The sequence below is a fragment of the Microtus ochrogaster genome, chromosome 2, assembly GCF_000317375.1.
Source record: "Microtus ochrogaster isolate Prairie Vole_2 chromosome 2, MicOch1.0, whole genome shotgun sequence".
NCBI classification, from domain to species: domain Eukaryota; kingdom Metazoa; phylum Chordata; class Mammalia; order Rodentia; family Cricetidae; genus Microtus; species Microtus ochrogaster.
Genome location: NC_022010.1, coordinates 74,118,878 through 74,133,197, shown reverse-complemented (window position 1 = coordinate 74,133,197; position 14,320 = coordinate 74,118,878). Strand labels below are relative to the sequence as shown.

At 37.4% G+C, this 14,320-nt stretch overlaps 1 protein-coding gene across 3 annotated transcripts in view; it reads left to right on the top strand.

Moving 5' to 3' along the window:
- Usp25 (ubiquitin specific peptidase 25) overlaps window positions 1–14,320 on the top strand; it is a 103,999-nt gene that overhangs the window by 47,904 nt on the left and 41,775 nt on the right. For all 3 annotated transcript variants that reach the window (XM_005345217.2, XM_013353097.2, XM_005345215.2), the window contains 6 exons: window positions 1,349–1,486; window positions 2,520–2,596; window positions 8,958–9,031; window positions 11,751–11,899; window positions 13,036–13,163; window positions 13,488–13,583. In XM_005345217.2, the coding sequence (XP_005345274.1) occupies window positions 1,349–1,486; window positions 2,520–2,596; window positions 8,958–9,031; window positions 11,751–11,899; window positions 13,036–13,163; window positions 13,488–13,583 (662 nt within the window). The remainder of the gene's footprint in view (window positions 1–1,348; window positions 1,487–2,519; window positions 2,597–8,957; window positions 9,032–11,750; window positions 11,900–13,035; window positions 13,164–13,487; window positions 13,584–14,320) is intronic.

Here is a 14,320-nt window from a genome sequence, read left to right as displayed (position 1 = left end):
TGCTAGAGAAGTTTATTTCTTGCGCTGAAAGGAGAGTTACCATTTCTTTGCTTTGAAAGACCCTTATGCAGAAAAATATTGTGATAATTTGCAGAAGGTTTGATAAATAAAGTTCTTTAATATGCCATGTAATAGCAGGAAACAATGTGCTCAATGCCTTTAAAACCAGTGTTGCAATTATGGGTAATAGTCAATCACTGCTCCATACTAAATTCACTTGAGATAATGAAAAGATATTTTCTGTCTTAAAGGTGTAAATATAACATTTGCCATTTCTCTTAATAGTGAATTTACATTGAACTCATGACATGTTTACTCTGAACTTGAAGACCAAAGTATTAAGATACAGACTACACCTGAGATTGGTTTAATCATATTACAGAGATGCCATTTGCATGCACTGCTAAGAATATCTTTTTAAATAAATAAAGCTTCCCACAAATACTTCATGAATTATAATAAGAGGCAGGACTCTCTTAAAAGTCTAGATTTTATTTTAGATAGAGTTGGTTTGCCTAGAAATACTACACTACAGATATTCTTTGAGTTTAGAATAAAATTAAGATTTCATGTTAGGGCTTTGTCTGATTAGTGATTATGATAACATTATATATATTAAAAATTTAAATTGACAAATTACAGTAATTACAATGAATTCATACTAAATCTTATAATTTACAAAACGATTAAATGAAATAATTTTATTAATAAGATATAAGGTAGTATGTATAAATAGGTGTTAGTGTTTATTAGGTCATTAAGTAAGGATTAGACACAGGCCTAACATTAGTTAAATAATTAGAGTCCTTGTATGAGAAGTGACATTTCGCGGTCTGTAGTCAAAGGCACTCAATCCAGTAGATAAGAATCTGGAGACCCTGTTGACTTGGAGGGGTCTAAAGCACTCAGAGATGAGAAGGGTCCTTGGTTTAAATGGGCTTTTGGAGTACAGCACTCAGATGGTGCATGACATGCACTGAGCTTCCACTGAACTGTGTTGGCTCTTTTGCTTACTCTTGTCAGCAGGAGCTGCACCCTGATGAATGGGAAGATTATAATGAGGAGTCTTAAATGAGGTGGCTATTCTTGGCTGGGTAGTGACATAATTTGATATGATTATGTGTTATTTATGCAGAAACGGTGAGCTTAGCCTAAGGTCCTCGGTTGTGGCTCTTAACTCCTTTGGGTTTTGTACCTAGCACTCTTTCAATGTGTCGGAGTGCCAGATTTGTCCTAATAGATGTCAGTTACTTCCTAGTTCCTGTTGAAGTATCTGTTGACCAGTAAAAAATTTCCTGATTTCACTGGGAATGTTGTTTTTATTTTTGTTTTTCTTTTCTGTCTGTAGGAACATCGGAATTTGCCTTTTATGCGGGAACTGAGGTATCTCTTTGCACTTCTGGTTGGTACCAAGAGGAAATATGTTGACCCATCTAGAGCAGTTGAGATTCTGAAGGATGCCTTCAAATCCAATGACTCACAGCAGGTAGCCTCCTGTCCCTTTTAACTGATTATCCATATAATCTTCTAGATCTTTGTGACATTTTTCCAAGTCTGTCTGCTGATTTAGGTTGACATTACTCAACTTTATTAATAATAACTTGAAGACATTGAAATCATTATTTTATGTTTTGGAAAACATTAAACAGAGCAAAAAATGACTATGTTGGAGGTATAAAGGTAAATGAATGTAAGTTATAGAATGATGGGTGTTGCCAAGGAAAAACAATGAACAAAATTAAGAATATTCATATGTTTAAAAGATTTTATGTGTATGGGAGTATGTGTCTGTACTGTGTGAGTACCCGGCGTGCCTGCAAGCTACAGGAGGACATTAGATCCCCTGGAACTGGAGGCACAGATGGTTGTGAGCCACCATGTGGTTCCTGGGAGTTGAATCTGGATCCTCTAGAAGAGTAGATAGTCTTTAAACCTATTCTTCTATCTTCCAAACATTATGTAAGTGGTGGTAGTAATTACGTGGGCCACTACTTACCCTACTATTTTAGCTATTTCTGAATGTAAAATTCATTTGGGGTTTAAGGATTGTAGACTAAATAATTGGGCTTACTACCTGTAAAAGTTAATAAATATCTTGATAAAAGTGGGTATGGATTAAAAATTGTATGAGTTAAACATTTGTCAAAAACAATAGTCTTTTTTTTAGGAGAAAAAGGTGATGATGATTTTGTATAAAACAGAGAGTCTTTTGGTAAAAGGAAGTCTTTCATTTCATGGATTCATTACAAAGTATACAGGGAGGAAATAACTAATATTTTTTAAAAATTCATTTGTTATAGTTTATGTGTGTGTGTTTCCTAAAATGAAAGCTTGTGATTTTAATACTTTTTAAAACGTTTTTTTTTGTCCTGGTTAAATTATGAAAATTTATTGCATTTTAAGGGACACATCTCATGATACTTTTGTGAATAGTGTCTGGCTATGTTTTATTTTGCAGCATCTAGTATGTTTATTGGTAGGTTCAAATATCAACCAACTGACCCTTTTTCTCTCCACAGCAAGATGTGAGCGAGTTTACACACAAGTTGTTAGATTGGTTAGAAGACGCCTTTCAAATGAAAGCTGAAGAGGAAACGTAAGTCACTGATATTTAAAGATATTTAAAGTCAATAAATGAGAACACTTCCCCCTCCATATTCATGCTGCCCATTCTGTAAATTGGGTGTAAGCACAGATGCTTGACAGTTATTTGTAGGGACAGTGGCAGTTCAGCGCTGTGTGTTGTTTCTCAGGTGCCATTTACCTACTGTTTAAAAAGAGGCTCTCTCATTGGAGTGGAGTTTGCTCAGTCTCCTGAGGCCACTCTTTTTATATCAACTATTTGCCCCCTTATGGGTGCTTTGCCTGCATGTTTATCTGTGTGCCACATTATGTGTCTGCTGCCTGAGGAGGCAAACGAAGGGATCACCTGGAGCCTATGCTAGGGTGGTCCTCAGCCACTACGTGTGTGCTAGAAAGGAAAGCCAGGTTCTCTGCGAGAGCAGCAAACAATGTTGACTGCCAAGCCAATTCTCCAACTGCACCTTTATGTATTTTGTTGAAGCCCAGCCATTTAGATTGCTGCTAAAGGCTTTTGTGAAATCTGCAGCGTGCACTAAACAATATGTAGAACACAGGCAAGAAATAGTAGGCTCAAAACTATTACCTTCTTCCTTCTTCCAGTTTTCCTAAGTATTTTTCATCTTTTTCTTTTTTTTAATTTTAAAATACATTCAGCCTTATTGTTATGTAAAGGCCACTATAACATGGTTTGCCATTAATTTAAATAGGCTGCTATATCATTATCCATCAGAGATGTACTTAAACATTCAACCCTCCAATTTGCTGTTAAAATCCAAGGGAATTTTCTTCTAAATGACATTTAATTGATCTTTTAAGGCAAAATTCAGAGGAGTTATACCCAGAAATCAGATTATTTGGCCTTGTGTACACAAGTCAATTAATTAAAAGAAAATATGTCCCAGCTTTTTAGTTTTTGTTGGCTCCATAGTAATCTGTACCTGTACAGAGCTTGCTGGGGTCCTCATCTTTGGGCTGTGTTCTTTCACTTAATTCTCTCAGCACCTCAGATATTGAACTGAGCATGCCTGGATTTTAGATTTCAGAGGAATATTAAGACACATACAACATACACGCACACACACACACACACACACACACACACACACACACAGCTAGCACCAGCATGTTACCTTGTCATTTTTACCCTGCAGTATTAATCTCTTAATTTTGTGCGATTCTGGCTTGTGTTGTTGGCAGAATAATGGCAGAAATTTAGGATAAAACCTAAGCTGAGAACGCCCTATTGGCTTTAGTTCTGCAGAATGACTAGTGAGTTGCTTGCAGACCACTGTCTGTGAGCGTAAACCAAGCTGACAGAATCTTACTAAGGCCTTACTTTACAGTACTGTGCCAAAGTTTAATGAGAGAAGTGTCCTTTGGCCATAAGTTGTGATTAGCTGAATAGTGCACTAAGAAATAGAGAAATTGGAGTGCGGAGCCCTAAATGGGACAGCTATACTGCCTCCTTCAAGGTTCAGGGGGCATCAATGAAAGAAGGAGGAAACCAAATGGGAATTCCAGAGATAGGGAGCTCTCCAGTAAAAAGGCGTGTTTTTTGTTTGTTTGTTTGTTTGTTTGTTTGTTTTTTGTACCTGGCTGTGCCTTTGCTCTTAGGAGCTCAGTGTTCTGGTTGTCTGCGCACAGGTGGACTCAGCCACACTGCATCATGGATCTGGTGTGGAAACTGACTCCCCACCCCATACTGAGGAATGTTTACCTCCTAACACTCATTACGAAGAGGGCAAGTCGCTCATTCTCTAATAAACAACTCTTATTCTCTTACAAGGCACCGTAATTATCCCCAGTGGGTCACACACAAAACGATGCCATGAAAGTAGGGTGGGGCTTACTAGGAAGAAGCACTTCAGTGGGAGAGGAAAAGAAATGAGAGGAATGAGAAGAAAATGCAACATTCATTACATAAACATTAAATTACCAAAAATTGATAAAAGAATATTCAATATTATTATGTATAATAATAATAAAACATGCAACTGATTAAAGCAAAAAAAAAACAAAATAAAAATAAAATGAATTTAGCACCAAGTGTGTACTATTTGAGGGAACAAAATTAAACATTTGCAAATTATCTCCATCATAGAAAGGCATTTGATAGCTGATTTCTTTTTGGATTGTTGTAAGTTTATGCCATTGGCTACCGGTTAAATCAGAGGGTGCATTTTCCTTTTGAGATCATTTATTGCCCATCAGCCCTCCTTTCTGATGGAGAATGTTCTAGCAATGTGTTTTCCACTATAGTAGCTGCAAAGGCCTCTAACCAAACCCTGTCCTCCAAGGCTGCTCTCTGTCTTCATCTTAGCTTCATTTAGTTAGTTGCCTACAACTTCCTATTCAAACTTCAGCACTGAATCTGCTCTTGATGCTTTTGAGACCCAAAAGCCTGCATCCAGTGAAGATACCTTTGCAGTACTATTCTGAGATTACTTTTGGTGTGTGTCCCCAGTCCTGAATATATTTCTTAATGCTATATCCTTTTTCTAAATGACTTATTTATGTGGATGAATGTTTTGGCTGAATGGATGTGTACCATGTATGCACCTAGTGCCTGTGGATGCCAAAAGATATTGTTGAAACTCTGAGACTGGAACTACAGATCATTGTTAGCTGCCATAGAGATGCTGAGAAACAAACCTGGGTCTTGTGCAGGAGAAAAAAGCCATCCTAACCACTGAGTCATCTCTGCAGCCTCTTCATGCTGTGTCTTTTTGCGTGTCATATATCTTTGAGTTCAGTTACATGCATACATACATTGTATGTGTGTGTTTGTGTCTGTCATATCCCTTCTTTTAGAAAGTGATGATAGTCAGTTTTAAATGTCTACCAGAAAGAACTTAGACTTAGTTATAAGACTTAGTTCTTAGAGCACTTCAAATGAAGAGTTATCTAAATCACGTTGGTCTCTGAGCCTATCTGTGGGCGGTTGTCCTGTTAACTGAGATATGAAGACCTACCCTGAATGTGGGCAGCACCATACCATGGATTGAGCCCTAAATTGTGTAGCAGTGATGAAAGCTAGCTGGCGTGAGCAGGCAGCATGAGTGTGTTAGTTTTCCTATGGTCCTGACTGTGGTTGTAGTGTGACCAGCAATCTCAAGCTCCTGCCTTGGTGAATGTTCTCAGATGACGGGATGTTACTTGGAATTATAAGCCAAATAAGCCTTTCCTCCCAAACCTTCTTTTTGGCTGGGGTATTTTAGAGCAGCAGCAGAAAAAAAATCAACAGAAGGCTTGAGTTAGATTGTAGCGTTTTGCTAGCATCTGCTTTATACAGAGCCAGGACTGCTTGAAGGACCGAGTGCATGTTTCCTGGCCAGTTACTCTGTGCCTCTTACACTTGCTGTTGTTCTAATTCCTCCAGTGACATCTTGATTGTTTCCTCACAATGAAGATTAGTGATACCTGAGTTAGGATATCCAAATTGTCCGTCCCCTCTACTTTCTTCCCACTCACTGGGTTTAACAGGTGTGCTCCGCCTACACTCTGGTCCAGAAAGACCCAAGTGTGGGTGCCTCTGTGGCTCTGTTCCCTGAGAGTTTGTTTCTTTTTGAGAAAAGTGCATGTTTCTTGCCCTTTCTTTGTTAGCCTTCTAATGCCCAGAGGCAGCTGAACATAAAGTCATCAGAGTTAAGCAGTCTTTTTACCTCCCTGCATTAACCATTGTTCTAGAAGTTTCTCTCAGTGCTTTGAAGTGTTACTCTTGAATTCCGACTTTCTCCTCTCAGGTAAACATCATAAAGGATGTCCTACACTACACTGCTCAAGCGCCTTTTATCCATAATCTTCCACCTTCCACTCTCCATTTATAACTGTTTTTTTTCTAAAATTTTTAGAAGAAAGTCCTTTTTATTCCTTTTTTATCTAAATCTTAAATTTTCCTGGAATTATCCTCATTTGCTTCTCAGTAATTCTTAGTTCTCTCTGGTTGTGAGTTCAGCTGATTTGAGTCACTTTGCTGTGCCTTCAAAGTTGGAGTAGACGTATGTAGAGGAAGGTCATTCTTAATGTTCTCTTCAGGGAAGTTTCTTTTGTCTTTGACATTGGTGATAGACTCCGCTTCTTCTATTTTCATGCAAGAGAGAGTTGTGTCTCTTATAATAGGACTTTTCATTGCTTCTTAACTTTTTTTCAGTTCTGCTTTCCCCTGTTTCTATTGATGTAACCACAGCACATTTCTAGGGTTCGTGATCTGTGATTCAGAGTGAAGGGTGTCTGGGAAGATGCAAAGAAGACCAGAGTAGACAGTTCTGAAATGTCCATGCCTGATGCCTTCAGCAAAGATGTGTTATCCTTCAGTGCAGAGTGCGCCAGAATTCTCACAGGTGCTTTGAAAATAAGTAATTAGAGTTCAGAATTAGCAGAGTCAGTTGCAACTAGTTGCTTCTGCAAAGTTATCAAATCAAAAGGCATCAGATAGGTCATTATTCTTCCCAAGAGTTAATTTGTGTGATCGGGAAGGATCAAGGCCTAGATAACATAGGTTTCCTTTATGGAAATGCTGATTCCTATTAGTAATTACAGCCAAAGAATCACAATTGTCACTTTTTGGATGTTTTCCCCATATCAAGTGAGTCTCTAGAACCTTTTGTTGTCACAGTTTAGAAAATTCTTTATTAGGAATATTCCCAAAGATTAAGTTTTTACATTGTGTAGACACCTCATTTTTATAGTCAGATATAATTTAACTGCTGGGGCTATATAATTGTATTGATGACAGCAACCCTCAAACTAGTGACTTACACTATATCTTCACATGTCCCCAGTGTGTATAAGTAAGGGACCCTGTTCTCTGCTTACCCAGGGCTGCAGGTGAGCAGGAAATTTTCTTAGGTATAAACTTGCAATAACCACACGTGAAAGCAAGTTCTATAACTTGCCTTATTGTAGAGTGAGTGGGAACACTTCACAGCCCTAGGTGGCTACTATCAAACCAGGTAATGTGAAATCAAGACCTCTGTGCAGTGCTGATATATGAACTATATATATGAAATAGTATATCAGCCACACAGCATAGTTTGGTTGTTCTTCAAAAGATTAAAAATGCATCTTGATTTCTAGGCATGTGTTCCAATGTTTTAAAAACAGTCTGAAGCAGTATTCGTATACCCTGTTCATAAAAAACTGTATACCCAGTGGCAAAATGTCCATTGATAATGAATGAATGAAACAATAGCATATTATTCAACTTCTAATAAATGGGAGTTCTGATACTTCATAAAACATGGATGAAACATGAAGACACATTAATTGAAATTAAATTAATCATGGAAAAGACATAGGTCATTCTGTATGAGACATCAAGTTGTCAAATGCAAAGAAACTGAAGGATATGCAAGATGGGATTACTGTAAGGCCTGGTGAGCTTTACATGCTCTAAGAATTTGTGATGACCTGTGTAAAACTGAGCAAGAAACTGATGTTTGTCTACCACTTTAAAAATCAATCTGCATAAGTCAGATTTATAAATTTAAACACAAAAATAAGAAAAAAATCCTTTATACAGTTGTGAGCACAGCAAAGTTTCATACAGACCAGGTTAAATAGCGTCTTTTGGAGATGTATAAGTTCTAAAGAAGACAAAGTAGGGGCTGGAGAGATGGCTCAGCGATTAAGAGCACTAATGCTCTTCCAGAGGATCAGGGTTCGATTCTCAGCTCCCACATGGCAGCTAACAACTGTCTGTGACTCCAGTTCCATGGAATCCAATACCCTCACAGAGACATATATGAAGACAAAATCACCAATGCGTATAAAATAAATAAATTTTTTAAAAAGTAAAACCTGCCGATTTTCCTTGCTTCCTTCAAACAAAAAGGTAAAATCTCCTAGGCTCTACTTCAGAACCAGGGTCTTTGGTCTCCTCACTGGTGGCACTTGCAGGTATCTTTCCTATGTACTTTAGTGGGTGAATGTGGGAAATGAGTTGGTTTTTTTTTTTTTTTTCAGAAATCTTTTAGGATGAAGCATTCCTTTCTCTTCCCAATAAGGCCAGTATTATACAGGCTTAAAAGTATGAGATGGCATGTACAGTGGTACTAGGAAGAGCAAGCACCTCCTGAGCGTAGCTGACTTCTCTTCTGAGCTGGTCCCAAGCAGTAACTCATTCAGCCCTCATATCTATCCTGCCAGCTCAATTATTGTAATTATCCTTAGCTGACAGGTAAAGAAATTGAAGGATAAATTTAAGTACTTTGCCCAAGGTGACACAATAAATAACAGAGCTGTGTGCGTGATAACCATGTGAATATTACCATCTCGTCATATATTGTTCTTTTTAATGGTCCTTTTTATGTTTTCTCAATTATTTATAGATCTGAAAGTTATAAGCATATTTCTATCTTTTAAACATGCTTTAGGGATGAAGAGAAGCCAAAGAACCCTATGGTAGAGTTGTTCTACGGAAGATTCCTAGCCGTGGGAGTGCTTGAAGGTATGGTTGCTTGTTTACTTTTATTACCTCAAGATGCTGCTGTCCCTTGGCTCCTTTGAGTGTGTTTGTTGGTACTCTTTATTTGTAACTGGATCTACTTTTCTGCCCCCTTCCTACTAATCTTTTGCACAGACCTAACTACAGTGTATGTTTACACTGCACTTCCTTTATCATAATACTTCTTTCAATGAAAGGCCTTTGAGATGCTGAGAACTTCCAAATGTGAATTAGAGAGAACTGAGATGATCCTAAAAGCCTATGCTTTTTACCCGGTGTCTTTCTGGATTTGACGATAAGAGATGCTCAACCCGGGATAGGGACTAACTCAGCACAAGAGTGCAAGTGTACAGGCTTCTGTCCTGAGCCCCTCGAGGAAAAGAGAGGGAGATGACAGAGGGGCAGGAACTGAACCAGGTGTCTGCAGACATTCCATAATTAGAAGAGCTCCCAAATCTGAAAATGCTTACGGCCTCAGGCAGTTCAGGTGTGGAACTTGCAATCTGTGCTGGAGTTGAATGACCACCTTGGTTTGATGGTCACTTGGTGAAGTTTGAATTTAGCAAGTCAGAGTGATTGTAACATCCTTACTCATGTTCAAGAAATGAAAGTATTTTGCTTTTGAATATTGGCTAAGAGTAATTCTACTCATTGTAGGCTGCATATTTTTTAAAACTTAGGCCTCTTAAATTTCTGTTTGATTTTAAAAAAAGGAAAGATATCAGGCTCACTAAATATATGTTTTTCAAATGTTTGATTCTCAAGCTATAAACTTCTGAGAAAAATTCCAAAATGTCACAAGGGATTTTTCACATTGTTCAAAGCGTTGTCTTTCTGTAATGGCCTGAATAAGGCAGACACAAACTGCATATTAGGCATTTAAAAGTTACAGTGAGGTAAGTGCATTTTTCTTCAAATGCTAAACAATTACTTATCACACAAAATCAGGTTGTTTAATTTGCCCTTCTGATTTAGCTGAAGTAGCACTGTGTAAATCAGGAAGTAGGTCTAAGCATGCTGGGATTGGGTACTGCAGTACCCTTCAGAGCATATCCATCTGGTACGATCCTTCATCATGAAATGTTAATTCATTTTGACACTTAGTATTAGGAAGTTGTTTCCCTAGATATTGTGCTAGTTGATGTGGCTTAAATACATTTCTACCTGAACTGTGTGTTACAATGAAAATCATTCAGGTCACTGTCCTACCATGTTTCATTTCTCATCCTCAGCCTCTTTCATACCTGTGCTTCCTTGCAGGCAATTTTCTGTTACTTTATTAATGTATTTTTCCTGCAAAGCATCCTCAGCATTTGGAGAACTTCTATTCCAATGGCCTGCCTTTGCTCCGGTCAGGTCTTTTGTCTTCACACTCCCCTTTCCTCCTAGTGTTGGAGATCACTCTATCTCCCGTTCCATCTGACTCCAACTCCCGGACTCTCCATGGACTGTGTGGAGAGTCTCCATGACTCTTACTCTTCACCTTGCTCTCCATGGACTGCGCATCTCCAGGGAGTGCTGCTGAGTAAGACGTGCACAGCAGGAGTTGAGATGTGTCCTGAATTTTCAGTGATGCACAAAAACCTAGATTCTGGCATAAAGGGAGGACTTGAGAAGTGAGCTTCATGTCCCTGCCTTGGTAACCTCACCTGGACAATGACACTGGCCTCCCTCCATTTTCCTTAGGGGCTATTTTCATTTCCCTACTCATTTCAAGCCTAAAATTTTATTTATTTACTTATTTGTCTCTTCATTATCTAAGAAACATCTTTCAAATTTTCATGGAATTATTTTGAAGCCATAAAATCTACCAAAATTTTGAATTTAATTTAATTCCAACATCTTAATTTTCTTTTAGAATGGCATATTTCCCTCTGTGTATGAGCTTCAGACTTCATTGGCTCTATCCATTTATACCTTTCCCTATTCTTTTCATCATAAAATATGGAAGGGTGTTGTAAGTGGAGGCTGCTTGTTTGTTTCCTGGCTGCCCAGACCTGAATAATTACACAGAAAAGTATACTAATTACAAACAGTGTTTGGCCTTTTAGCTCAGGCTTCTTATTAACCAATTCTTATATCTTAAATTAATCTATTTCTATTAATCTATGTATCACCACAAGGTGGTGGCCTACCAGAAAGGTTCCAACATCCTCCTTCAGTAACCATATGGCATCTCCTTGACTCTGCCTACTCTTGCTCTATATCTCTGTTTGGAGTTCCCACCTGGTTTTATTCTGTCCTGCCACAGGCTGAAGCTGCTTTTTATTAACCAATGGTAATAAAGCATATTTACAGCATACCGAGAAGAATCTCATATCAGAAGGGCCATACACACATATATACACATGTGTATATATATACACATCCACTGTTAGCACAGTCTCTTAAGAGCTCATATACATGTGAGTTAAAATTACTATCTGTGACTAAGTATAAATGAATACACTCGTGTATACACTCGTGTATATGTATTAGCCAGTGGGAAATATTTACTAACCCATTGTCACATGTATGTATATACACATATACATATATATTATATATAAAATATATATGGGTTCATGTGTGTGTGGAGGAAAGCTCTACTCATCCATTATTCCCTGGAGCACATTGATTGATGCTCTTTTAGATTCAGGAAAGGACCCATATATACAGTTGCCTTTAGTAGCTGATAATCCAAATTGAGGAACATTAATTAACTTCTCCAACCATCCTATAGGAAAAAAATTTGAAAACACTGAAATGTTTGGTCAGTATCCACTTCAGGTCAACGGGTTCAAAGACCTGCATGAGTGCCTAGAAGCTGCGATGATTGAAGGAGAGATTGAATCTTTACATTCAGATAATTCAGGAAAATCGGGTCAAGAGGTGAGTCCAGCATTTTCATTGTCCTCTTACCTCCCATTTTCTTTTAAATGGCCCAGTGCATATTTAAGGTTCTAATTACATAGCTGCTAATGGTGGAGAAAATATTCAAAAATGTTTGCATTTAATTACAATAATTAGATGTAAATTGTGAGAGCTATACAGATATAATCTATGTTATTGTACAGAATATAATCTATGATAGATTATATTTAGATCATATTCCTGTTAAGGTTCAGATTTAAGATCATGCACACTTACTGAGGAGTGTGTGGTGCCATTTTTATGACTCCGGCATTCCCTTTAACAGCACCTTATTACAGGGCTTATAAAAATAAACAGCTTAAATCTTTGGTCCATTATTTTACATCTCTGTATCGGTTTGCTTGAATGTAAACATTCACCATTGAAACAAATAGTAGGCTTTTGTAAATCTTGAGGTTTACATGAAAACAACTTTTTTGAAGGTTCATTGAATCTCACATGTGTATGTGTAAGTGAGTGGGGACACTGGCTCAGAGCAGCAAGAAATTTAAAACATTAAACATAGTTTGTGTTTAAATTTTATAAATATAGTTTTACAAACATAAACTTTATCTGCTAATGGCAAATCTTTTTCATAAATTAGTATAATGTATAGTTGTAAGGTTCAAGATAAAAACGGGAAGAAAAAAGAGAAAAATCTAAACAATATAGGAAGATAATGTTTTCCCAATTTCAGGGTGAGAACAGTGAGCATTAGTGCCAGACAAGTAATTTTCCCTCTGAGTCAAGTCATGGGATATGACAAGCGGGTCGATTTCAGGAAGTGTCACTCAGCAGAAGACTGAAGGAGACAGAGCTCTTGAGTCTTAATGGAAACTGTCCTTCTCTTCTGGCTGGGATTTCTAATGTAAACAATTGTGGAAGAAGAGCAGTATGGAGATAAGGTTTCCCTCTGTCTTCTTACACATCAGACCCACCATTGGGTTTCCCAAGGCTATGAAAACCTTTTAAAAAGACGTTAGCTGTAAGGAAGGCACTGTGCTCCTTTCTCCATGGTGTCAGACTGTGATGTCAGCAACAGTGGTGTATCCTCATCTGAAAAAGCGCAATGGGGAAAACAGAGTGATCTCAGTATTTGTTGTGTTTCCTTTCAGCATTGGTTTACTGAGCTGCCTCCTGTGTTAACATTTGAACTGTCAAGATTTGAATTTAATCAAGCATTGGGAAGACCAGAAAAAATTCACAATAAATTAGAATTTCCCCAAGTTTTATATCTGGACAGGTATGGTTTAAAGAGAATGTTACAGTTTTGCAACCTCTCAGTGAGTAAGGGAAGGGTAACTGTGTGGTAACTATGTGATGTTATTTTCTTCAGTTGAAGCCTCATTGATACATGATAGCCTGCTCTTTTTCATGGGAATATGTTCATTTCTTTTATAAATATGTAGTTATAAATGCATATTGGAATGTTAAAATATTTTTGTGTTTTACATTTGATATCTTATAAAATTTCAATTGACCCTTTATAGTAATAATTAGACATAACACCATACCTGCTTCCAAGTTATTTGGAAATACTAATGATTGCTAATTTTTTCCTTGATAGGTATATGCACAGAAACAGAGAAATAACAAGAATTAAACGTGAAGAGATCAAAAGACTTAAAGATTACCTCACAGTATTACAACAAAGATTAGAGAGGTATTTAACTTTTATGTAGTTATGATAGGAAAGTATGTGTCTGGTGATTATCAAAATTTTTAATTTTTAGTATGCTCTGGGTAGCTTATAACTTAAACTTATATGATTTGAAGTTTGATCAATTATTTTAGAAACTAGCTTGCATCTTTAATAGGCTTTAAAGGCTTATTTTAGAAATTGAAATTAAATATGTGATTATCATCAGCTTGTTCCCCTGATGCTATAAATGGACCTAAAGGACTCTAGCACAGAGCATGAGATTACCTTGTGTTGAAAAGAATGGCAGGTAAAAGATTAGATTCAAACTCTAGCCTCTTTGGTCTCCCAAACGTCATACAGCAGCGTCACTCAGGAATAAGTTAGGCAGTGAGGGGAGTTTAGGCAGCTCATAGGTGGGTGGCTAGAGCCAGTGATCTTGAGTACTCCAAGTGAGTGGCTGTGTGTGCAGATGTTGCTACATCCACAGTACTACATTATTTATTAGGAAACCTTATGAAATGTAGAATGTGGGTGTCATGCAGCCGGATAAGTCCACAGGCTGAAATGCGGTGTATAAATAGTTGGTTAGCTACAACTATTTGAGTTCCTCCCATTTGCTTTTAATCTTCACACTAATAACAAATTGTTGAGTGAATATGTATCATATTTCCAGTAGGTTTTATTCTCATAAGGTTCATATGTATGAAAAGTGCTCACAAAGTAAATAATGGTAAAAGCCACTACTTTGAAGCTGAGAT